The 26,674-nt window shown below is 37.4% G+C and overlaps 2 protein-coding genes across 5 annotated transcripts in view; one reads left to right on the top strand and one right to left on the bottom strand.

The window, feature by feature from the left end:
* ZNF410 (zinc finger protein 410) overlaps positions 1–14,674 on the top strand; it is a 17,084-nt gene extending 2,410 nt beyond the window's left edge. The window contains exons 3-12 of the mRNA XM_083374202.1: positions 1,016–1,151; positions 2,412–2,630; positions 2,859–3,050; positions 3,361–3,520; positions 4,657–4,838; positions 5,703–5,792; positions 6,166–6,291; positions 7,079–7,213; positions 9,765–9,924; positions 13,993–14,674. Of these exons, the coding sequence (XP_083230328.1) occupies positions 1,016–1,151; positions 2,412–2,630; positions 2,859–3,050; positions 3,361–3,520; positions 4,657–4,838; positions 5,703–5,792; positions 6,166–6,291; positions 7,079–7,213; positions 9,765–9,889 (1,365 nt within the window). The 3' untranslated portion in view covers positions 9,890–9,924; positions 13,993–14,674. The remainder of the gene's footprint in view (positions 1–1,015; positions 1,152–2,411; positions 2,631–2,858; positions 3,051–3,360; positions 3,521–4,656; positions 4,839–5,702; positions 5,793–6,165; positions 6,292–7,078; positions 7,214–9,764; positions 9,925–13,992) is intronic.
* Positions 7,888–26,619, bottom strand: FAM161B (FAM161 centrosomal protein B). Of its 4 annotated transcripts, XM_083374170.1 has the most exons (10): positions 26,506–26,619; positions 24,482–24,792; positions 21,771–22,324; positions 20,857–21,188; positions 19,002–19,129; positions 17,959–18,126; positions 17,421–17,520; positions 17,105–17,238; positions 9,426–9,488; positions 7,888–9,265 (listed from the first exon to the last, which is right to left on the bottom strand). In XM_083374170.1, the coding sequence occupies exons 1-9, from the start codon at positions 26,566–26,568 to the stop codon at positions 9,467–9,469; spliced, it is 1,812 nt and encodes a 603-aa protein (XP_083230296.1). In that variant the 5' UTR covers positions 26,569–26,619; the 3' UTR covers positions 7,888–9,265; positions 9,426–9,466. The 4 variants fall into 4 exon arrangements, 2 of the variants coding, with proteins under 2 accessions (XP_083230296.1, XP_083230295.1); XR_014493830.1 differs by lacking the exons at positions 7,888–9,265; positions 9,426–9,488 and adding an exon at positions 14,677–16,084 and having other exon boundaries at positions 17,105–17,233; XM_083374169.1 differs by lacking the exons at positions 7,888–9,265; positions 9,426–9,488 and adding an exon at positions 14,677–16,084.
* Between the last annotated feature and the right edge of the window lie 55 nt (positions 26,620–26,674).

Below are 26,674 nucleotides of genomic sequence, written 5' to 3'. Positions count from 1 at the left end.
ACACTTGGACAAGTTGTACAGAAGAGGTCTGAGAATTGAGTTATTAGTTTTTACAATTACTGCTGAGGGAATTTATAAGAAATGAAGGCAGGTACTTGAATTGTGTTCTGTAGGATTTCTTCCGAAACAACACTAGTAAGCAAACCCTTAGTTCAACTTTTTATGTGTCCAATTACATATATTCAGTATATAGTTTAGCATATCCTACTTGCAGTAAAATTCCTCCTGTACTCCCATGCCCCCTTCTACACAATGGCTATTTGGTATGAATGTCTGTGGCATCATCCATTCCATGCCAAATATGAGCTTAAGGGATGGTTTCTATTGTTGTGCTTGAGACCAAACTAATTCAGATTCTGATTCTTTCTTTCTGTTATGCTGCAAATATATCTGTGTGTATTCTTGCAAGAGCCTTTAGCATGCTGAATTTCATTCAGTATATTGTTGGTTCTATATTTCTATGACCTGTACTGCAAGTACAAAAAAACCCCTTCCTTCTTGCTAATGTTTAGTGGGCTTCTCATAGCTGATATTTGTTTTTGTATTTTTTAATGATATACTGCTTAAGCACATCACATGTAATTTTGGCTGCATTTTGAATACAATCACACAAAAACTATTGGGTAAGTCATGTAGACTGCATTGTCCACTACAGCTATTCACTAAAATTCAAGAGTGGTTCTTACACAATAGAAAAGTAATATTGTTAGTAAATACAGCCAGAGAACAAGACTTGCAATATCTACTACTGTTATATAGATATAGCACACATTGTTTAGTAGAACAGTAAAATTTCAGAATGTTAATAGATAATACTTGCATGTGTAGAATTTTCATATTTTTATTATTTGTTGGTTCATCTTTGGTGATATTTGAATGATTAAATGTTATATTTTGTTGTCTATGAAATAATTATGTAGATATACTTGATGAATGAGAGAGGTAGTATATAAAAAACACGTTATCACCTTATTTACTTCTGTCTTAACGCCATTGTTTTGTATTGTTTTTCCAGTTGCTGGTTCAGTTTGTTCAGAACACATCTATCCCACTAGGACAGGAACTTGTGGAATCAGAACCTAAAAATATTACCTGTCTATCTCTTCTTCCCGTTACAGAATCCCCACAATGCAACAGGTTGATATTGCCAGGTAAAAGCTGAAATCTGATGAATTCTAAAAATATTTTGTATTATGTTTTTGTAAAATTAATGCTGTGTATAATATCACACCTTTGGAGGATGTTCTAATTTTGAAGAAATCCATTGTGACTAGAATGTTTTGTTGGAATGCATTTTTATAACATGCTGTGCAAGTGGAAATTTAGCTTCCTTGAATGGAAATATCTACAAGAAGCTGTTGGAGAGATCATCTGATGGTTTGAGGTCCAGTATGCCAATTATACTTTACTTTCCATCACAAGTCCAGGTTCTGCTGGGGATGCCACTGAAATCCTGCTTCAGCACCTGGAGGCTGCATGTGTCTGGATGAGAGAGAACAAGTTGAAATTGAAGTCTAGCAAAATGGAGATCCTGTTTGCACATTGCAGTTTTCTTCTGACCTCAGTGATTATTGATCACTAGCCCATGTCTTAGGGATCCTCCTGGACTTGTGACAATTGCTACAGCAGCAGGTGGAGCGTTTTTCAAGGGGAGGGGGATGCATCAGCCCAGCTTTGACTTATGCATCAGTCCTGGCTTTCCTTGGAAAAGAGGACCTTGGACTGTAACTCATGCCTTTATTACCTTAGGTCTAGACTACTGCAATGGCACTGCCTTTAAGAATCATAGGAAGTTTCAGTTAGAACAGAGTGGAGTAGCCTGGATGCTTATTATCAGTGTCAGTATTGTCATTATTACCCAGAGACAGCAGTATTGCAAGCCCTGTGTTGGTGGCCGTAACTCTTGGTGCAATTTAAAATGCTGATAATAACATTTGAAAGCCCTTATGGCTTGATGCCAGAATCTGGCTCAACCTTTACAATTTTGTTAGAAGTAGAGAGGGAGGCCGATGCTCCCAAACATTTCTTGCTGATACTCGTAGTGGCCCTTATAATACTCTCTTGCATGAAGTTAGATCTCCCCTCTGTTGGCCATGTTTCAAAAATGTTGGAGACCAAATTCTTCTAGAGGGTATTTGATTCATGATGTGTTTTCGTATTGGTACAGTATTGTACATTTTATGTTTTTAATGACTTGTATCTCAGTATTTTTGCTTTATTGTATCTCTAAGCCCATGAGAGTCTGTTGAAATTTAGAAATTTGATAAATAATATGCATATGTAATCAGAGAAAATTCTGGCATATTTTAACATAATTAATAGTATGTGTGATCCCAAGGACACTGGCTTTAGCATTGATTTTATAATAAATGTACTGACAGCTCCAAATTAGATGCTTTTTAAATTTTCAGATAATTCCCCAAACCATATTCACTCTTCCAAGCATGCTTCTTCATCGGCAGTTCTGCGAAGTCTCCAAGTAAACGTTGGCCCTGATGGTGAGGAGACAAGGGCACAAACAGTACAGAAAACACCTGACCTCCTTCCAAGTCCTGATACTTCTACCTTATTGCAAGATCTTCAGCCTGGTGATAATACTTCCTTTATTCTCCTCAATTTAACACGGACAGGTAATTTCCATCTAGATGGATCAGTTTTTACTATTAAGAAACAAGATACGATATTTGAGATTCACTGCTTTGAAAAGTATGGTGAAGTTTTTTTCCACAAAAAGCACTAGGGAGTAATATGTAATTCTAAGTGCTATTGCTATTGCTGTAACCAGTAATTTCCCACAGAGAAGTGCTAGTTGAAATGTCATACAGTCTTGTGACAAACAAGTATAATTTCTTCTCTAGGTCTAGGGTCTTCTTCAGAACACCTAGTATTTGTCCAGGATGGAGCAGTGGATTCTGGGAACAATTTCTTTGCGAATAATAGTACAGACAGCAGTACTCCATGGTTTTTACGAGTGCAGGAACTAGCTCATGATAGTTTGATTGCTGCCACTCGAGCACAGCTCGCTAAGAATGCCAAAGCAAGCAATAATGGTAAGATGTTGTTTTTATTACTCCCTTTGCAAAGGTACAAGTTAAAGCAGTTCAAGATACTTTCCACAGAACAATTACTCATGTTTATTTTTTTATTAATATTCCTTTGTAAGACTCTCCTGAAAATAACTTTTATAGCAAATATTACATTTCTTTGAAAAAAATGGAATGTTATTAACTAGAAATATAGAGAAAGCAGTAGTGAGCAGACTTTGTGTTAAGAAATATATCTAATTTTACCGGCTTGCTTCACTCGGTATTTTTTTATTTGTAGACATCGTTTTTTTAACTTTAGGATTTTTCTTTCCAGGTGAAAATGTCCATGTTTGTTCAGGAGAATCACAGCCAAAGGAATCCAGCCCCATTCCTCACCTACCCCGGGTAGAAAAAAAATTGCAGTGCACTGTTGAAGGCTGTGATCGAACATTTGTATGGCCAACTCACTTCAAATATCATCTAAAAACCCACAGGTATATAGACTTGCTATACTTGATGTTTATCAGGGTTCCATATGTTTTATATATATTAATTCAGCATGTAACTGATTACTCCTTTAGAACAATTCATTTTAAATTTGGGGAGAGTTGGTCAAAGTAAGAGAGCTAATCTATTTTGTAAGCTCATTCAGAGCATTTTTTAAATATTAGCTTAAGTTTGACAGAACTGGTAGCTACTTTGATTTTTAATTAATTGGTCTCTCTCTCTCTCTCTCACACACACACACACACACACACAACTCACACAAATACACAGACACACGGTAACACATCAGCCAAACAAGTGGAAAGACGGGCAATTGGTGAAAGAATGTGTCCTTTATTATAGCAAAACCGAATACATTTCAAGGGATTCTGATCCCCTTCCTCAAAGGAATAGAAAAGTAACTGAAATAACATTGTTCAATAGGAAGAACTCCTTTAACATCTTCACTGATTAGAAATTTCTGAGGGCATCTGGATTTCTTCCCATTTTCTATAACTTAACATGCAGTGTTCCTCCAGTGAACGCATTCCTCCTAACTCTGGTTTTACTGTCAGCTTACTGCTTTTTATTACATATTGGGTGTGTTTTTTTTTAAAATTGCCATTATTTTTCTAGTTGATTGGGGTTTTTTAATATCCCTTTATATTTGTTTTGTGGTTTGTCTAGTTTTGGTACGTGTACATTATTTTTGTCTAGTTCAATACCTCATCTACATATATAACCTGTGGTGATCTTTCATTATGTGTTATTCACTTCATTGATTTTCTTATTTATTTTTCATTTTAAAAAATACTGCTTTGCCTTTCTTTTGAGGTACATATATTTGTGTTTCTCCTGTATGTATTAATCTGTGTTCTATGTGCGCTTTACAGTTATAACTTATTTCATCTATTTTGAATACATTACTTAATTGTTTTTCAGTCTCTTGAGGTATTTCCTCAAAAAGTATTGGGACTCTTAATATAATAAAGTATTCTTTCCTTCTGTCAGAATTTCTTCTTTACTTTCCATTAACTTTAACTTAAACTTTTTGATAAAAATGTGACATATTTTAAACAAAAAGTGTCTTTTTAATATTGGTTGTTTTTTATATTAATTCAATGAGAATTATACTGTTTGCCAGGAATGATCGCTCCTACACATGTCCAGCAAAAGATTGTGGGAAAAGCTTTTATGTCTTACAAAGATTGAAGGTGCACATGAGAACACATAATGGGGAGAAACCATTTATTTGCTCTGAACTAGGCTGTGGAAAGCAGTTCACAACAGCTGGGAATCTGAAGAATCATCTGCGAATTCACACTGGTATGTTGTTTCCATCTTTTTTGGAAAAATACTTTTCCTTCATGAATGTTTATGACCACTTTTCATGAGGTGCTAAAGAAGTTTGGATATACATTTTCACCAGTAAACGATTCTTTTCAGTCCCACAGAAACTTTAAATGGGTTTAAAAATAGATTCACAGAAAAAAGCTTTTAACCATATAGCAAGATGATCCTGGCAACAAGAGGCTTTGTGACGAATATCTTTAGATAAATATCTTTAGATATATAGACTATAGTGGAGAAAACTTTGCTGGAGAAGGTGGTCTTAAAGATAGAAGGAAAACAGAAGTATTTTGTGGGCAGATATGGAAGATTCACTGGCAAGATTCAAAAGACTTATTTCTCATTGTAAGCAGTCTATGGTATAAAGCAAAATATCCCAATGCAAGAGAGAGAACCCATTAGTGGTTATTTGAGTGAGAAATAATGTAGATCAGAAGAGATCAGAATGTTTGCAGTGATAAGCTCTAATATGTGAATGGGAGAGTGAATTAAAAAGAAGAGGAATTACTGTGAAAATGAGACTTATTTTAAAAACAATCTAAGAATCTTTATTGAGAGCTATGCACTAGGATAAGGGTAATGTGATCATAATGTATCTTCCTATGCATACCAAGTGCTTTTTTGTGCAGGCATTCTGAATTGATTACACGAGTTTAAGAATATACCAAGAATTAAAGATTGAACATTGTGTATATTGTAGAGATCTGGGTAACAGAAAATACCACAGATGGTACAAATACTTTAGTAGCAAAATCCATACAAACTAAATTACTGATTTCCATTTACACGGTCTTTTAAAAAATGAAGCAAATAACCTAATTATAATTCGATAAAACACAGGGGAAAAGCCTTTTTTATGTGAGGCCCAGGGCTGTGGTCGTTCCTTTGCTGAATATTCCAGCCTTCGGAAACACCTAGTTGTTCATTCAGGTAAGGACATTTTATTTCTTCAGATGAAATTCACAGAGCAGAGTGTATATATTGGAGATAGATGTATAATTTCTAGGTCCTATTATAGGGTCTCTCCTTTTTCTTTTTAATTTGCCTAGCTGATTCGTATACCTCTCTCAGTCTTCAAGCATGTAAAGTCTCATCTAGTTCCAGACTGTCATTTGGAAGATTAAAGATTACAGATCATATAGATTTCCAATTTCAAATTATGAATATTTTTTGCAAAATGATGCTTTGAACTTGACAGCCTTTTTAGAGCTAATACTTTATATTGACTGAATTTTACTGATATCTGTTTGATCTATAATAAATATTTAGCTTTCTGTTTTACATGTTTTCTGCCTTGTTTCAGGACTAAAGCCACATCAATGTCAAATTTGTGGGAAGACATTTTCTCAGAGTGGTAGTAGAAATGTACACATGAAGAAACATCATTCGAGGGTTGAAACAAGTAGCAATAGGCAGCATGAGCAAAAAGGTAAGGACTAAAATAGAAGAAACTAACATGAATTCCCCAAATATTGGTAAGAGAATGGATCCAAAGAAACTGACAGTTAATCCCTTTGAGCATTTGGCTAGGAAGTTAGGTGAGCTTTGTGGCTTCATGTTTTAACTGCTTTAACCAGGGTATTATGGATTAATATTCTTACAATGGTTTTAATTTTTACGCCATCCAGAGTCACTGTTGTGAGATAAGTGGCTCTATAAATAGTATAATTAATTAATTAAAGTAAGTCAGTGGCAGGATAGCGTTCAAAAGCACTGCAAGTTTATTCCATGCAACCTATACACAAGAATCTGATTTAGTAACAGTTAAAGCAAATTGGTGCCAGATAAGAGTCAAGGAACTTCAAGTGGAGGGCTGGACCTCGGTCTCTTCCAATTATGGATTGCAAAAATGGATACCTAATTTTTAATGAAAGTAAAATGTATCCAAATAAAGTATTAAAATTTTATGAAGTTTAATTTGTGAAAGTGAAGTTTCTGTTTCGCTAAAGTAGTCTTTGAAGAACACTAATCTTATTTAATTATAGTCTCCTTATACTGAACTGTTTGAACTATGCATATGTCAGCATTTACCTGTTGCTACCATCCCCTCACCTTCTATGCTTCAAAAAGAAAATCTTACAAGGATGAGTACGACACCAATTTTCTGTATTCAGTTTTCTAAATAATAATCCTCTTTTCTGGACTCTAAAATAACATTGCAGACCACAGTAAATTAATCATGCAATGGCTTTTGTTTTTATTAAAAAAAAACACAGAATCATTGATGGGCAGCAGTTTGTTGGAAGAATCTGAATTAGACAGTAAGAGCCTGGTGTCAATGAACTCTTCATCTAGCCTTGTTGAATCTTTGCATTTGCCAGATCCGGAATCAATCATTGGTGTAAAAGAAGGTGAGAAAATGTTTCTGTCTAATCTAAAGGAAGCCCTGTATGAAATGAAATCAAAGATGAGAATAGATGGTCTTGTGTTTCTAGTGTATAATGTAATTTAATGGAGTTACAATGGAATACAGGCAAATACAACACAGAAAAGCTAACCATAAGGCAAGGTGTGGATTTTAAAACTTCCTTGATAATTGTATAATGATAATGGTATAATTTTGAGTTGCCAATATTATTCCATGTCCTTTTGGAAAACCGAAAACTAAGACAAGAAAAGAACCATGATTTTGTTACAAATGTAGTTTGTCCCTTGAAAGCAGATATCTCATCTTAAAGCTGGATGCTTTCTTATTTGGGATGATCATTTCATATTCTGTAGTATTTTGCAATCCATAGGACTGAAGTGTGAGTTTGTGCATTCACTTTTTACTTAGTCTGGTTGATATCAGTGCATTTTATAGATGTGATGTGACGAGGTAGCTCCTTGCTGGTTCCAGTGAATCTTAGGCTGAGCGCATTCTGGCTTTGATGGATGCAACCAGGTTGTAGATCAGTGCCAGCCCCTCCCACCAGCCCCTCCAGCCTCACAGCCTTGAGGCATCCCTTTCAACAGGAGGGGGGAAAAAAGGGAGGGAGGAAAGAAGGAATGGAGGGTGGGAGGGAAGAAGAAAGGAACAGAGGAAGGAAGGAACAGAGGGAGGAAGGAAGGGAGGGTAGGAGGGATCATGTCCCAGCGCTCACTCTGGTCTCATCCTCCTCCGCCGAAGACCCTCAGATCTGCCCCAGTCCTGCCCAGGCACCCCTGAAGCGAGTGATGTCAAGCTGGCCACGCCCACCCAGTAGGCCATGCCCACCCGCTCCCACCCGCCCCTGAGGGCAACCACAATGCTGATGTGGCCCTCAATGAAATTGAGTTTGACACCCCTGCTTTATGCCTTCTCTAACAAGGGAAGATTAGACACTGGATAAAAATTTTCCAGACTACTTGGGTTAAGCAGTGGCCTCTTTTCATTTCATTTCATTTTATTAAATTAATATGCCGCCCTTCTCCCTGAGGACTGAGGGCAGCTCACAACAATAAAAATAAAAAAACATAGAGTAAAAAATTTAAAAGAGAATTAAACAATAAATGCAAAATTACAAGACAATTCAACCCAGTAAAAAGCCTAATTAAAAATCGTAGTCAGTCCAGGCCCGCTTGTTGGAACAACCACGTCTTCGAGTCACGGCGGAAGGACCGAAGGTCAGAGGCCATCCACAGCTCCGGAGGCAACTCATTCCAGAGGATCGGCGCACCTACAGAGAAGGCTCTCCCCCTGGGGGTCGCCAGCTGGCATTGCCTGGCTGACGGAACTCTGAGGAGGCCAACTGTGGGAGCGAACCCGGCGATGAGAGGTTGACAATGGCAGCAGGTGGTCTCGCAAGTACCCCGGGCCTAAACCATGTAGGGCTTTAAAGGTTATTACCAGCACCTTGAACCGCCCTTGAGGAGAGAGGCACCACCATCTCAAGAGCTAGTGCAAAGGAGGAATCAACTATTGCCAAAACCAAATCACATGTCCTCTGGACCATGTGGACTTAATTAGACAGGAAGGACATAAGTCTAACCCAGAAGTAATTGAACTGACGGCTATGGGAAATCTTGTTCACTTCCTCAGGGCTTAACAGGATCAAACTTTTCCTAGAGATAATCCTGCAAGACTCAGCCCCTCCCCCCACGTGACCTCCAACAGAGAGCAATTTTATCTGGCAGATTTCTGACAGCAATTTTGTATTGAACCTCATAGCTATACCCTCCTAGGAGAGCCTGAGTCACTCAAAACAAGGCTGCTGGAGAGCTATCTGCAGATGTAATAAGGGTCAAGAAGTATTTTATATTTTGCTATCCTTACCACCATAAGTTGGCTCAAACAGTGGATCCAATCCATGTTCGTTTGGGTTTCTCCTTGTTGTCTGCTAGAAGTGTCTCTTCTCCTGCTTCATCTCGTTAAGCTCCATAAAGCAGGAGAGTTCTGGGATCCGCAGGGGAAGAAAGGCTGCTGAGGTAGGATATTCCAAGTCCTAGGAGACAGTGAGAGTTTTGATGAAACCGTTCAGCAGACCTTTCAGAGCATAGTTCTCTCTGAAATCCATTTGACTCCCTTAGTTTCCTGGAACTCTCCAGTCCAATAGGTCCATCCTCCCTGTGGTGGGTGGTGATCTCAAAGAATTGCAAACCTACCTGGGAGTCTGTCCGGGACAGAAGAAAAGCCAGTGTTTCTCCTAAATTCGGAACACCTTGCCTCTGATCCGAAAGAAAAAAAACAACAGGTCAGGCATATCACTACTGTTACTTGTTATATATGATGTTGCATAAGAGATCATTGAAATCTTGCAAAACATTGCCTGTATAATAAATTATTATCATTGTATAATGGTTGTATGTTACTCCTTTTGTTTACTGGAACTCTCATACATTTTTCCCCCTAACTATACTTCACTGTATTAACATGGCACATGCTGTAGCTGTAGATTGAGATTTTTTTAAAAAGTACCATTTATTTTTGTGCTTGATTTATAGAGGTTCTAGCTGAAGCAGCAGTAAATTCTCTCCATGATGTATCTGATGTGGTTTTGCCATCTCATCATCTGATGCCCATGTCAACATCAAGGCACTCTTACGGCGTGTCATCCTTACTACAATAAATTCTTAGGTCTGAAGGTTTTTGTTTCAAAACAAGGTAGTGCTAACCTCTCTAATTTCAGAAAACATTTGCTCCTTCTGTGATGTTTTGCATGTTTTTCTACTTGGGAACCAGACCATTCTAAAGTGCACATATGCTTCCCACTTTGATCAAAAGAATAAAGTTAGAAAAAAATCTGATCTTAGTTCCTGTGGGACAGGAGAATTCCCTTTTCCAGTTCCAGCTTTTCTCGATTCAGAAAGCACGCATGCCCACATTTTTCATTCGTGGCAAAGATGACCTCAGCCAGTGATTTCTGTTATTTTTACATTTCCCTTTTTTAGTATTTTTTTTCATTTTCAGTTTGCATTCAAATAACATATGCCTGCCTCCCCATCAAGATTCTCTGAGAAGGGCAAGATCCCTGTTCCTGAATTGCTGGCCGTGGACAACCCACTTTTAAGAGCTGGCAGGTTCTTTAGAAAGCTGAAAAATAGGCACTGGAGTGTATGAAAGCCAGCAATAATTGGTATGTCATCCAACCATAGTTTTTCACAAATGGGAACACATCATTAAAACTAGCTTTGGCAAGCGGTATCCCCTTTCAAAGACCCAATGAATTTTTGATCCTCAAGAGAATCCTGGGAAATCCATGGCCTCTGTGGAGTAGACCTATACCTGAGATCTCACATGTCAAGAAAAACAGAAATGGCAAGAAGCTCCATTTTGGAAATTTCGCTCACCCCACGGTGGGAGATGCACATTGGGGGAAAGGACGAGCATCTCCTTCTTTGGAGGATCTGTCTTCTGACTGCTTCAGGGGTAAATACCAGGCTACTTTTGTAGGCAGAAAAGGCAGGTCATTAATTGGGAAGTTGTCCATAATACCATTTCTGACCTGAATGTCTCCTTTCAGACCAAGTGAGAAAGAGGAAGTGAATCTGTTCCTAGATAAGGAAGAGGACAATAGACTTGGGTCTTCCAGTCTATTCCAAAAATCAACTACATGGTAAATTCTTCAGGATCTTGGGCCTAAAAGACCAAGGCAGTCCACTCCCATTGGTCCTCTAGTGGATCTATTGATATGTGTGTTAGGAACCTCTTCAAGCTAGGCCAGATTAGAAAACCAAAGTTATGAATACTAATATTACTTCTATTATAAGGCTATAGTAACAGAATCTTACAAGTCTAGGTGCTCATGCTCCCTCCATTTATCTATAGGATAACTAGGGAGGGCCAAACTTGAGACATTTTCTTGAATTATATTTCTGCCTTGGACTCAATTCTGTGTGTAGGTGTGCGCACATGCAACCATAGTCTTAGTTGCAGCTCTTACTATCAGTTACTTGTTATACCCCATTACACTGTAGCTCACGAGTGTCAAACTCGCCGTATCACGTGACATGTTGCGACATATCACAACTTATTTTGCATTGCCAGCGCTGGGGTGGGCGTGTCCTCCGCATGATGCAACCAGCCCGCGGGCCAACAGTTTGACACCCCTGCTGTAGCTAGTAGCCTTCCCCAAGTTTGTCTTCCCTGAAATATTCAACAAAGTCCATGGGAAGAGTGGAGAGGATGCAGGAAAAATAAGATTCTCTTTGCCCATCAAACTGTACTTTCCCTCATAAAGTAGTCCTCCATAGCAGAATTGGTTTGCAAAGTTATGCTAAAGGTAAGAACCCTTCAAACAGCAAGAGGACAGGAAAGCGGAGGTTTTGTAGCACAGAAAACAAGAGGAAACAGCCACAAGGACCTCCCTCATTTTTTGTTTTTCTCATTTGTCATCAGCCATTTGAGTTCATACTTCTAGAACACAGACAGCTGAAACGGGATATGAATAAATTAGCCAACGCAATTGCCTTTATGGCTGATGTGAATTTGGACAATGGTCAATTGCTAGCCAGAGGTTTGGTTGCTAATATGGCTACACAAGACAACTTTCTGTCTCCAAATCTGTTATATATGGCCCATTCAAGTGGGACAAGCTATTCAGTGACTCCCTAGATAATTTCCTAATTGAGATTAAAGATAAAAATACAGTCCTGTCTTATAATCTAATTCATCACCCCCCTGAAACTATTTCATCCAATTTTTCAACACTTGCAAGGCAATCAGACATTAGCTGGCACTGAAGTTCAGAAACTAGTTCTGACCATGCATTGAACGAATCCTATAGGTTGAGTTAGTCTTTCATTGATTGAACAGGGAAAGAGGGACAACCATGCCATGTTGCAGACTCAAAGAACTAGGCTTCTTAATAGACACAATAACACTCTTCATCTGGCATATGCCTAGAGCAGGGGTAGGCAACCTTGGCTCTTTTATGACTCGTGGACTTCAATTCCCAGAATTCCTGAGCCAGCCATGAGTCATAAAAGAGCCAAGGTTGCCTACCCCTGGCCTAGAGTATCTTGGTGCCATCCTGAAATTGTGATGTTTCTGCCAGAAAGAGACTGTTCAGTAGCTAGTCATGTTTTAGACCAGCCAGCTAGTATCTGGGGGCAAATGATTGTCTGCATAGACTCAGTCAATGAGCTTCTACTCCTGTCTCCTTCAGTGGATGCTAATCTGTGTCATTTAACAACCATGTTACTAACTTAACAACTGCAGTGATTCACTTAACAACTGTTGCAAGAAATGGGGCAAAATTCACTTAACAAATGTCTCACTTAGCCACAGAAAGTTTGGGCTGAATTGTGGTCATAAGTCAAAGACTACCTGTAACACTTATACCTCAGCAAAGCACTCTTCAGCAGGCAGATACTAAAAGAAATAATTCTACTTCCTGGGACATGATCATATCCCTAGTGACAGCTTTGATATATAGTATTCCACTTTAGAATGTGCTGATTTTACTGTAGGGAAATCCACATCAGAATTACTATGAATGTCCCTATTGCAAAGACATGCTGTTCGGTCCACCAAAAAAGAGGGAGCTGTCAATATTTGCATTCTATATGGAGTCTAATGTAACTTTCCTGTATTCTCAAGTATTTTGTGAAGTCCCTGGCTTTGTATGCTAAACTGGGGAAGGGATCTTTTATTTTCCTTCAAGAACTGACATTGGAATCTTCTAGCCTCAATTCTGAAAGGGGGAAAAGAAACACCCACTTTAGAATGCTCTGTCTCACTGTAGAAAAAGGGATCTTCATGGTAAGTTCAAAACATCATTGCTAAATACGGTGTAATTTCACTGAAGAATTTGATAGGTTCAGTTTAATAATAATCCTTATATTTAATAAGATATTTAGTTTAAATTTTATTGGAGGATTACTACATTCCTTTTCAACATTTCATCAAAGATGGAAAATTAAATTTGGCAATCTTATCTATAATAACTAGTATTTACAGGATGGCATTAGCAACTATTCCTTTCCTTTCAACTTGTTGGATGGATGGTAGGTTATATTGAGATGGCTTTAAGTTTAATATATGCACCACCCAAAGTGGTTTTGAGTCGGCATTATAAACTTACTTAAATTAAGGCAAAAAAAATATTTTTTAGAATGTCTGATTCTCCCCCCCCTATTGTATAGACAATTGTTAATACAAATTTATATGTTATGTTAGATAAAGTAATTTTCTCTCAGTTTCTAAATTTGGATAGAGAATTTGGCCAAAAACTGGTTTCTGGTAGTTATTTAGAAGGTAAATGGACAGTAAAATCTGCTGCAGAGAGAAGTGCGAAGTGTTGAAAAGAAAGTGGAATATGACCGTCTGGCTCCTTTTCAACTTACAAACATGTGTTTTGGGCATGGGTCCCAAATTCTTCATATATCAAACTCTTCATGAAATTTCAGATTGTTAATCAACCCCAAACATTTATTATATGAAAATAATATAAGTACTACTTTAACTAATAGTACTATGAATAAATAATACTACGAATAAGTAATAACAGCAACAGTGGGTAGCCCCATCACCTGTCATGGGTCAATATACATTGGAAAATCCTGGTCTTGGGTAACAAGAAATGTTGCATAGATTGACTAAGCCTATTGTTTCATATTTTCTACATTGATAAATTGTTTAATTTTAAAAGTATGAGATAAAATTATTCAGTATTATTTGAAATCTGTGCTACAAGTACTAAGAAGTAAAATGTCTGTATTTATTTTACAGTTACAGAAGAACAGCAAATCTGTGACATTGAATATATGATACCGTATGAAGCTAAAGAACAGGCTTTTCTGATGCTCAAGTTGGTTGATATTTAAATTCCTGGAATTTGTGCAGTGTCTCCAGTGTACTTCTTTTGACATGGTGGAGCAAAGGCCTGGACTATGGTTTTGCTTCAATCAGTGAAAAAAAACTTTGTTTTCTAAGAGAGGATGGAACAGCAGCTATTAATTATGGAGTTAATATTTAACCTGGTGTCCAAAGTCAGGAGATAAAGTTCTTGTACCTAGTTTAAAACCAGATTTTTTTTTCTTTTTTGAAATGAAGCTCAACATTATATTGGCTTGTTCTTGGAGACATATCTTTTAGCTAGTAATAAATTCTGCACCAAGATGTTGCAGTTCTGGTTTTGCTTTTTATTTATAGGGGCAATTGGTGGTACTCCATCGGGAATTTTTGCATTCCCATGCTTTGTGTGGATATGTTCACTAACATTGCTTTTGGTCCCAACTGAAGATCTCATACTATTCAGAGGATTGCTTAGGTCACACTTGCTTCTTGCTGTGGTATTTTAATTTCTAATTATTAAGTTTAATAGATTTTTTGTTTTTTTGTTTTTAAAAAATCAAAGATAGAAATTATTCAATAGCATTCTGTTGTAAATAAACTACAGATTTCCATTCTCGATATGGTTACATGTGCATTTATTTGGTGGCTTTTCAAATACACTTTACATTACACAAGGTTCAAAATTAAAAACACAATGCAATTATATGCAGTATAAAACACTTTAACTATATGACAGACTACACCAACAGCAGGTTTCCAGGAAGAAGGGCATACGTTCAAAGGGTAGGTGGGTGGGATGAAGCAAGAGACAGCACAGTTCAGAGCTGGATCCTGGGAAGAGATTTAGTATAGCTACTCCCTAATATCTCTCACAGTATATCCGTTAGGGTAGGGTAGTAAGGGTTTAGTCTAGCAAGAATATATATGGTGGAAGCAAATAAAGAATGGAACTTTAGCTGGATTATGTCACATTGCTCTTGGACTAGGACAAACACTAATGGGACATTAAAATTAATTTGAAATGAATACACTGACTCAAAAAACAGCATTTAAGAGAAGCACTCCGTGGTCCCTAAGTTCTTATCCAATTAATAAAGACTTAGTGTGCCTCAAAACCATACTTGAGAGGGGAAAAAGTGGGATGGAGTTCAATTATTTAGTGCAGTGTTCTTGGCTAAAGACCAAGTGCGCAAGACTGTACTTTGAATCAGACTTTACATTTAGGTTTTACATTTAAGTCTTGATACTAAAGCCTTTAAGCAATTAAAATTAAGCAATTTTTGTCTTCCTGTAAAACAAGAAGAGACAGCAGATTTATTTGGATTAGGTTAAATTATGCAATTTTTAGATTGCATCTAGGTCTTTTGGTTGAAAGGTGAACTTATTTCAGTTCTAGAAAATTTTGGTCATTTTTTTGAAAATAATTCATCTAAAAGGTCTGCAAAGTTTTTCAAAAGTATTTGTAAATCATAAACGCGAGAAGAGCTAGAAGAAATAAAGTAGTGGTGTTTCCTGGAAGAGTCACTTTTCCCAATTGTCTGCATGTTAGATTACTTTTGAGTTCATTGTTATTTGGGTTATTAGGCATCAATTGGCTTAGGGGAAACGAGCATTTTCTCACTAGCCTTATCTATGATAGTGTCTAACTTTCAAATGTGTTCTCTGGTTCAAACTGATTGGGATGACTGATGTATATACAACGTTCATTCTCTTGGGCAATCTTTGTTTAAGCAAGATCTCAAAAATCTAGCATTAACCAAATTTAAAACTGCCTCAAGTCATATTGCTAACTAGAATACTTCAAAGTCACATATTCTAATATAATTATATATAATCTATATAATTAAAATATACAATTTAGCTTCAGTTCTACAGAAATCTAGTCCTTGATTTGATTAAAACAATATGTTGAAAGCAAATGGAGACTTCTATCAGTTGTTTCTACTTTAATTCCAGTCTTTTTAGTCCCTCTTGGGATAGTTTTTTTATGATGTCAGCCTCGGTACCTCTCTGGAATTTGTGATTTCTGTTGATTAAAACCATTCATTACATTATTGTCAGTAAAAGTACTAAAGTGATAATCATAGCGTCAAAATTAGCACATGTGAATCCTTTGTAAGAAGTCAGGGTAGCATATAGTTTTCCCATCTTATCCTTTCAACAGTCTGTGAGTTAGTCACTTTCTCCTTCTACCTAGTGTCAGAGGTTTATGATAGGGAAGAAAATTAAGTGCTTACGGGGCAGTTCTAAGATCATCAAATGTTATGCTGGAGGAACTGCTAATTTATTAAATTTATTGTTTTGTTGCTGGGAAGATAGGAGGGCGACAGTTGCCCTCTAAGTTGTCTTGTTATTTTCCCTTCTTTCATATCTATTTGCTATAACAGAAAAGTAAATGATTATGTCAGTGTAGCTAACCAATTTTGCAGACCTGTTGAAGACATAAGACGGTTGAATATACCTTGAAAAATATATGGCAGTGATGGTGAACCTTTTAGAGACTGCCCAAAAACTGCTCCTGCCCCTCCCGCTCCACCGCAGCTCCGCCCTCACTCTGCCTGCCCACAGGGCCACCCACCACCTCCATGGCCTGCCGCTTGTGGCCCAGCATTGCCATGGCAACCACGCCCTCTGCCCACGCCCCACTGCATCATCTGTGCACGATGGGGTGCGAGGGCGGAGTCTTGTCCCCGCTGCCTGGCTGCCATGTCCTTGGCTGCGCTGCTCTGCATGGGCCGTACCCGTGGGTGACTGGGGGGCTGCTGGTGAGGGGGCCACGGGGGAAGGCGGGGCTGGGGTGACGGTGCACGTGCCCACAGAGGGCACTGAGTGCCCCCTCTGGAATATGTGCCATAGGTTCGCCATCACTGATACATGGCATACCTGATTTCATAAACCAGAGGCAGAAATATGCTAGTAGATGTTGACCTCTACTGAGGCTGTGTATGGGTCTCTGAATCATGGTTTCACTACATTCATTAGCCTTTCGGTGGCATCAACCTCACTACATATATTTTTAGTACAGACATATTGTTTCCTTTCATACCTTTTTGATTCAAACTGCTGTTGCTTTTCTGTGTCAGTGGGTTCTCTCCCCTTCTTTCTCACAAACTCTTCATCCAACCCAAACTGCTGCAAAGTGTCTCTAAAAAGCTTCTGTGCTCCTTGACAGGCACTACGCTTTGGAATAAAAAAAAAAAGAGATATCTTAAAACGCTTTTCTCTTTCGCAAGTGAATTAATAATAATTAAAAATAAATTAAAGTTCTTTGGTACACTCTAAAATAAGATAGGTGAACATTTATAAAATACATTTTAATATGTTTGAGGTAATTTTTGAAAACTCAATTGCAAAACATTTACTGTTGTGACTTCTTCAAATAGGTAAGGTCTGTTCTTCACACGCATCTTCATCTCTTCTAGTTCTTTCTTATATTCTTTTGTTCTTTTTTGGCCATTTTGCCTGAAACAAGAATTAAATTTACTGTCTGAAATAATCCAAATTATTGTTCATGTATGAAAAAAGCTTTGTCCTGCATAATTCCCAGAATATAGGATACTTTACCTCCAAAAATAAGATTGGTCTCTATTGGTCAAAGATTTAACATATCTTTTCAGTCTGATCTTGTAAGTTAATGTTGTTCTAATACAATGCAATTTTAATATATTTTATTTGTTTGCACGTAAATTTTGGGAATTGTACAAAAGCAGTCTGTAAATACAAACTAAGTAATTAAGGTATAAATTAACAATATTTGTATGATTGCTATATTTTGAAAGCCAATCCATCTAAATAAACACTCGTGTATAAACACACAAACATATAAAAACAAACAATACGAAGTAATCTATATTTAAATACTTTGCTCTAAGTATTACTTGGTAAATTTATAATGCTGACCAGTTTTGCTTCACTTTTTCTTTGTGTGTCTCTTCCAAACTTTTATGTGGATCCATAGCTTTTGCTCGACAAATCAATGATTTATGCATTGCTTGACATTTTTTTCTTTGTAGCTCTGCCCAGCGAGCTCCTTCATTTTCCTTGTATTTCTTATTTTCTTGGAGGAGTCTATAAATATAGATGCAGCCAATAGAACATATAAATAACCCTTGACTAATGCCAGTTACTTAACAAATATTCAAAATTACAGCAGGCTCAGTATATCTGGCCATCAAAAATGTCATACCCCACTGTTACATGACTTCATTTTGGGTACTTGGCAATTGTCTTGCATTTATGACTGACTGTAGCGCCCTGTGGCCACATGATCATAATTCCTAACATTTTTTTCCTGGTCTCCAGCAAAAACCTGCCCATTCAAAACAGGTTTGCACATGACCACTGCATTTGCTTAACAGCTGTGGGTTAACAATTATAACAATTTGCTTAATACCCTTTGCAAAAAATGTAAAATTGGGTCCGGTTAAATGGGCGCCTCAACCTACAACTGTAATGATTTCCAAGCAGAAATATGATTCCAATTGTGGTGGTAAATCAAAGACTACCTTTATTTCAAAATGAAATTGTAAGGACTACCTTTATTTATTTCAAAATGAAATTGTAAATATACAAAATGAAACAAAATCTGTTAATTTCTTATAGTTAAACCTTAAAAAAACTTTTTAAGCCTCCCTATACACTTGATACCATTCTTTAATTCTTAGTTTTTTCCCTGTAATATAGAATATGTTTTCAAAGATAATCTCCATCAGATGTTGATTTGGATTGGAACTAAGGAAACAAAGGGAAAGAAGTCAGTGTAAATCATAGCATTGCTATTTGGGTAGCATTCAAATCATTTTATCTTATTTTCTCCAATTCCAAATCAAGCTGTGATGAAACTAAGAACGTTATGCCATTTTATGATAAAATATTACTATAAATACTTGTATTTTTCAACAGTATTTATAAAAAAATACTGTTGGAAAAAAATCATTACTTACTTAATAGCAACAGCCCTCTTTCTCACTGCATCTGTAATATATATTGGAAGTGTATTTGTAGAGAGGGATGAAAGACAAGTATAAGACCGACTTCTTTGTACTGGTGCCTTAGAAGGTTGCTGAAAATCCTGAAAGCAATAATACTTTTAGCTAGTTTTTTTTTAAATTCTGTGGCAAGCACAATTTTAAGTGCATAGATTCTTTCATATGTATATCCACTGTATGAGTATGTTAACTTTTTACTAACTTGCAAAAGTCTTGTTAATATATGCTCTGTTAATATATGTATTGATACATCCTGCAAAATTCCATAATATACCATCATTACCACACAGAAAACATTAATCAAATGCTTTTTACCCAAGTTTCAAAGAGATTTTTTTTAATGCAAAATATTCTGGCTAGTCCTCTCCTTGTCCTACTGATATAACTTGGAAGAATTGATAATTATGTACTTGCTTTTAGTTTAATAATTTATTTTAAATCCTTTCAACAGTTCAGAAGCTGTGTCCCAAAGGCCAAAAATGAAAGTAAAATACAAATACAAAATACAAATAGTCCTCAACTTACAACAGTTCATTTAGTGACTGTTCAAAGTTACGACACTGAAAAAAGTTACTTATGACCGTTTTCACACTTATGACCGTTGCAGCATCCCCGTAGTCAAGTAATTTACATTCAGATGCTTGAAGGCTGACTCACATTTATGACGGTTGCAGTGTCTCGAAGTCATGTGGTCCCCTTCTGCGACTTTCTGACAAGCAAAGTCAATGAGGAAACCAAATTCATTTAACAACTGTGTTACTAATTTAAGAAATGCAGCGATTCACTTAACAAATGTGGCGTGAAAAGTTGTAAAGTAGGGCAAAATTCACTTAAAAAATTTCTTATTTTACAGCATAAATTTTGGGCTCAGTGGTCATAAGTTGAGGACGACCTGCATTAATAATAGTATTTATAAAAACAACGGGCTCAATCCAAAATAAATTCAGGTACAATACTAAACTCTCCAGCAAAGGCATTTCTGAAGCCATAGGATTCTGCAGTCATCAGTTGGAGAGGAGTTTTTGCCTTGGGAGTTCCTTGCAGATTATGCTAATTAAACTCTATGGCAGTCTCCCTGACAGTGCTTTGCCACTAAAAAAAGCTAAGAGCAAGACATATCATAGAGGACAAATAGTCATAGCATTTAGGCCGTGATGTTTCTCTGGGACATCTTCAGGTTTCAAGCTAGACTAGCTCAAAGCTATGTAAGAAACGTTGTTCAATTATCAAAACTTTTGACACCGGACAATGTCGGCTACCAAGACAGGCTTCTCCTCCAACCTTAGGATTGTTCTGACTATAGTGGAAGTGTCTTTATAGCCTCTTCTTTTCAATTCAATTCTCCCAACCATATAAATATTTTTATGTTAAGAGTTCCAGTGTGGCACATTAGGAACATCAACATGCTGGCATATTTCTCCTTTAGGATCCGCCAGGCTAACCATTCCACATTAGAAATCTGCCTGTCTGTTTTCAAAAAAGGAACATCCAATTAAATCAGTGCTATGCCCACCATGGCAGCCATTTTGTGAATCTGGAAGCCTACAGAAGACATATTGCAAAAACATGTACAACAGTGTCCAAATGTGTCCACCTGTCCAAAAGGATCCGAGGGATCCTTTTCTAGTTGAAATTATACTAGCATTGGACCTCAAAAATAAACTGATATTGTTATGTCTGTTCTTACTATGTTCTACAATAAATATATGTTTAACCTAAAACTTTCTCACTGTTGATAGAAAATAATTGTTTATGTTGAAGATATATTTGCACATTTAGAAATACAAAGAGGTTAAAGCAATTCCTTTACCATCATCCTGTCACACATTTTATGTCTGCAACTGAGATTTGATGTTCTCAATCTGAATGGTTTATTACAAGTTGCTTCTTTAATTTCTTGTTTGGTTAGTACTTTTCTTTGAAATGCCCAGTAAAGTTCTTCAAAATCAGGCACTGAAGTATTAATTCTTGGCTTAAAACTAAAGCTGTTTTGCAGAAAGCTCAACTTTTGTTCCCTATTTTTGGAGGCAATTTGGGATTTTTTATCCTTTTGTTTATTGTCAAGCTCATTGGGGGCCCAGGACTTTTCCAATAATTCCTTGGCTCTCAACTGAATACGGATTTCTCTTAAGAGTTCAGCTTCTAGGGATTAAAAGAAAAAAATAATGAACATTCATCCTATGACAATTTACATAAAAATGCACAATGGAAAATGTCAAAGTACAACAATCCTTCTCAATATATTTGTTTTCCCATGTGTAAGCAGCTAGCCAGGAATTTTAGAGAGGCTTCTGATGGAGAAAGCTAATGGACAATATAATGAGGCATTTAAATAACAACAGAACACGCAACTTTAGCTCATGAACAACAAAAAAATGATTGTGTGCCATCAAAACAGTGTTGACACTTTGCAACCACAAAAACTTTCTCCAGGTAAACTAAAAATCCAAAATATTAAAGTTGTATAATAGAAAGCTCCTGTGTGAAACATACAGCCAATTTGTATATACTGTGTTGTTGAATGAAGTGTTTTGCTTTCCCCCGTAGATTTGATGAATTTACTTGCTTTTACATTGAACAAATCTTTGAATTGTGACTGAATAAAAGAGACAAGAGTTCAAAATCAGATTAATGTGGCAGTTATTTCCCTTTCACATATGAAGAGAAATATTAACAACCATGACTAAGTTAGGAAAAGTCAAAAGTGAACCTTTGCCTCTTTACCTTCAAGTTTATCCCCAAGCATTGGCTCAAATGTGGACTTGGGGATTTTCTTCCTGAACTTTGGTACTATTTTCTTAGCTGGGGTTAAAATGTTCAGAAATTTGTGTCTGACGGCCTCTTTTCTCTTCTCTTCTTTTATCTGAAAGCTGAAGGGTTTTTGCATTGAAAGAAGTAGCTCCCTTCTCTTTTGAGTTTCCGCTTGTCTACGGGTTTCATTCTTTTCCATTATTTCCTGGTAGAGTGGCAGATAGATATGAGCAGGCACAGGTTGTGCTCTAAATTGTTTTTGACATTCTGCAGCCTCTTGCAATTGTCTTTTGTATGTAGTTGACTCTTTCTCAAGCAATGTCTGTGATTTTAGCAACTGAGATTTTTTATGAGTTTCTCGAAGGGTCATTCGGAAGGGCTGAGGAATGGTAAAAGAGGAAACCCCGACAGCTGAGGCACTCTTTGGTTTTGAACAAGACTGAAGAAATGAGTAATGATTTTTCTCCTCTTTTGAGCTATCTAAAGTGACATCAGACAGAGAGTTCCAACTTCTTATGTTACCACACCTAAGAATAAAATTTAAAAAAAAATGTTAGGAAAGACACAGATGATAAGTTACATTACATAAATGAAGCTAAGTAAATTAATATTTTCAAGGCTGTGTACAATTTTATTAAACGTTTCATTTAATATTCTTTATTTACAAACTACAGTACAAAATATTCGCTCATAAGCCGAAGAATTACTGGAAGACAAAGGAACATACATCCCAGTAAATCCAACCCAATACAGAAATTAAGCAACCTGATCAAGAAAAACCGTAACCTAACCAAAAAGATCAAATCACAAAGAACAACAGTGGTGAACAGTGGTGAACGAAAAGCAGTAGACCCATTTCCCTTGCTTCTATGGATGCCCCGAAACACACAAGCCCGGCATACCTCTTCACCCAATTGTATCAATGTTCAATACCATTGACTGTAGTATCTTCAGGGGATTAAGAATAGGAACCATGATATTATAATGGTTCTTCTCCTTTAAGATTTTATCAGGTATTTAAGGTGTGTGTAATCAGACAACTAGCTCTCAGTCTCTCCATTTTCCATCAACACCTATGTGAAGCTGCTGATAATATAATCTGCTAGCATAGGACCACTACCATCAGAATTCTGACAATATTAGTTGTACATATCTGTTTTTGGCAGACCAAGTGATGCTATCTGGGTGCTTTTCCAGTTTCTGGTGGCTGAGGAGGTCTGGATGGGGAAGAATAGGCTTCGACTCAACCTACAAGTAGGTTTTCTGCCCCATAGGATCTGGATCAAATGATTTTCCAACATTAACTTTGGGTAAGGTCACTCATCTCCAGGACTCATGATTCCTACTCGAGAAGCAGATGGTAGATAGGGCCAAGGCTTTTGCACAACATTATCTTGTAATCGTATGGTTTCTAGACAAGAGATTCTGCTTAGTGTCACTTAAACTTCTCAGATCGATTCCTGAAATACATTCTATATGGGGATGCTCTTGAAGATCACTCAGTATCTACAATTAATCTAATCCAAAATGCAGCGGCACATACTATATAGTCATAGATGTATCTCAATATGCCTGTGTAATACCATTACTCCATAACTTCCACTAGATCTGCACATATGCTAACTGCATATACTCCTGATATACAATGCAGTGAGCCATGTGCAGATCTGTACATTGGGGAAAAAAACAACCACTTCAAAACTGAACAACCCTCTCTCAAAAGAGGGGGAGGGATACTACATCATCCACCTCCAGTCTACAACACAGACCTTTCAGCAGTTCCAAGAACACTCCACATCCATTTGCACTACTCAGGTGACCCTGACAACACAGATAAACCTCCAGGTGGCCTTAATGACTCTTTAAAAGAATGCAAATGACCAGCTGTCTGCAAGGAGTATAAATCCTTCCATTCCCCACCATTCAATCAGAGCTGAAGAAGCTTCTTAGATGAGAAGTGAAATGTCTTCAAAGAAAAAACAAGAAGGTCCAGTTTCTTGTGAAAAAGCACCTTTGGGATAATCCATTTGACCAAGATTAAAATAATGAGCTGTTATTTAGGGGGATTTTTAATGACTTCTTGTCTAGGGCTGGATGACAATGGTTATTTGGGGTAATGCTTAATTAATTATAAATAATTTTTAGAGTGACTGAATTTTTATTATTTGAAGAAAAAAAATAGAGAGGGGGTAGTTTAAAAGGGAAGGATGGTTTCAGAGTGGGTATAATAGATAGTTTGTAATACTTGTGTTATTGTTTCTGATAACCCCTAGGGGGACTTTTGCTGTTTCACAGGAAGGGATGAGGTTTTGGACATGAGATTTTGGAGGTATCTTGGGCAAGATTATAAAGAGCAGTTTGGTTTTATTTTAAGATACACTGATAAGTTCTTAATATTGATTATATTTGCTGGGGATGAAGGGAAGGTTCTTTTTTCTTGTTCTAATATCTTTTTTTCCTTTTTTTCTGCACCTTTTAATATTATTTTATTTAATGTATCTTCTTATTTTGTAGTTGCATAAATTTAATTTGCTCAGTGTAATCCCTAATAAAAATTATTGAAAAAACCCAGGAAGAATCTCTGGAATTTTTATCTCTGAAATGACAAAGCAGTGGATCACAGGTTTTCTAGTCTAGTATAATTTGTTAATCCTATGAAAGGAAAAAAACCCCACTCATTTTACCTCAGATCTTTCTGGAATTTTGTTGGCAGTATCAGTCTTCTGTTGCCATGGAAAAAATCTTCCAGTTCCTTGTCTTCTATGGATGAGTGATCATTTTTTAATTTTTCTTGATATAAGAGTCCTAATTCTAACAAACTTTGCCTGTTGTTCCTTTTGAGGGCTTGAAGTGAATCATAAAACCGATCACATAAACTTGAAGTAGTTATTTGGTCTTGCTGTGGTTTAAGAAAATCCAGTAGCTCATGTCCAGTGATATTACTACCTAGTTCCACTTCTGATTCTGACTCTGACTCCACTTTAATTGGAAATACCTAAACAAAGCAAAAACAGTAAAACCAAAATATAAAGTAGAGGAAAAACTTTAGAAAAGATGCTTATATTCAAACATACTGATTATCAAATGGCTCAACTGGGCATTGATTTGATTAATTACTATTGTCCCGAAAGGTAATCTGCTTTGATATTACACTCTCTTTAATGCTACCACTTCTATAGGGATTTTTAAAAATGTTTTTAATATTTTATCATTGGGGCTTTAATTTATTTTTTTTAACATTTGTATTATTGTCTTTTATTGTTGTTAGCCACCCTGAGTCCTTCGGGAGATAGGGTGGCATGTTGTTGTTAGCTGCGAAGTCGTGTCCGACACATCGCGACCCTATGGACAACATTCCTCCAGGCTTTCCTGTCCTCTACCATCTTCTGGAGTCCATTTAAGCTCACGCCTACTGCTTCAGTGACTCCATCCAGCTACCTCATTCTCTGTCGTCCCCTTCTTCTATTGCCCTCGATCTTTCCCAGCATTAGGCTCTTCTCCAGTGAGTCCTTCCTTCTCATTAGGTGGCCAAAGTACTTGAGTTTTAGCTTCAGAATCTGGCCTTCTAAAGAGCAGCCAGGATTGATCTCCTCTAGGACTGACCGGTTTGATCGCCTTGCAGTCCAAGGGACTCGCAGGAGTCTTCTCCAGCACCACAGTTCAAAGGCCTCAATTCTTTGGCGCTCAGCCTTTCTTATGGTCCAACTTTCACTGCCATACATTGCAACTGGGAAGACCATAGCCTTGACTATACGCACTTTTTGTTGACAGGGTGATGTCTCTGCTTTTTAGTGTGCTGTCTAGATTTGCCATGGCTTTCCTCCCCAGGAGCAAGCGTCTTTTAAAAGGGTGGCATATAAGTCCCAAAAATAAATAAAAAAATAAAAAAAATATGTGCATACAGGTAGCCCTTGATCTACAACCACAACTGAGCCCAAAATTTCAGTGGCTAGGTGAGTTTTGCTCCATTTTACAACCTTACTTACCACAGTTGTTAAGTGAATCACTGCAGTCGTTTAGTTAGTAATATGGTTGTTAAGTGAATCTGGCTTTCCCATTGACTTTGCTTGTCAGAAGGTCGCAAAAGGGATCACATGACTTTGGGACACTGCAACCATCATAAATACAAGCCAGTTGCCAAGTGTCTGAATTTTGATCACGTGATCATGGGGATGCTGCTACGGTTGTAACTGAAAAATGGTCATAAGTCACGTTTTTCAATGCCATTGTAACTTCGAATGGTCACTAAATGAACTGTTGTAACTCGAGGACTTCAGAATAAGACCCCAAATTCAGCTAGGGTTACTACAACTGCTACTACTACTAATGCCACTTGCATTAACTAGATCCGATTTTATAGTTGGTGAAACACGTCACTTTGCCAGCCCCCGTGGGTTTCTCTAATGGCATCAGCTATGGTGCATTTCACACAGCTGGTCTCCAAGGGTGTGGCTAACGCAGCCAGAGGAAACCTCGCAAGAGCAATCACGGAAAACACCAAGTCGACTTAAAGCTGCCTCTGCCACTAAGCCAGGGGTCGGCAACCTTGGCTCTTTTATGACTCGCGGACTTCAACTCCCAGAATTCCCGAGCCAGCTATGCTGGCTCGGGAATTCTGGGAGTTGAAGTCCGCGAGTCATAAAAGAGCCAAGGTTGCCGACCCCTGCACTAAGCAATCCACGATTCATCTTCCCGTGCGTTTGCTTACCCGTTGTGGTTCTTCTTCAGGAGACTTAGCTTGGGCTTCACCGGCAACTTCCGACACCGTCATGTCTCCTCCACCGCTGTTATCCTCATCAATATAAAACTGCTCCACGCTTACCTTGCTGTTAATGCCCTGACCAATAGACACTCTCCTTTTTTGTTTCTCTCCCATA

Source organism: Vipera ursinii (assembly GCF_947247035.1).
Source record: "Vipera ursinii genome assembly, chromosome: 1".
In the NCBI taxonomy this organism is placed as follows: Eukaryota; Metazoa; Chordata; class Lepidosauria; order Squamata; family Viperidae; genus Vipera; species Vipera ursinii.
Note: the sequence above shows the minus strand (reverse complement) of the source record. Positions and strands in the feature narration are given on the sequence as shown.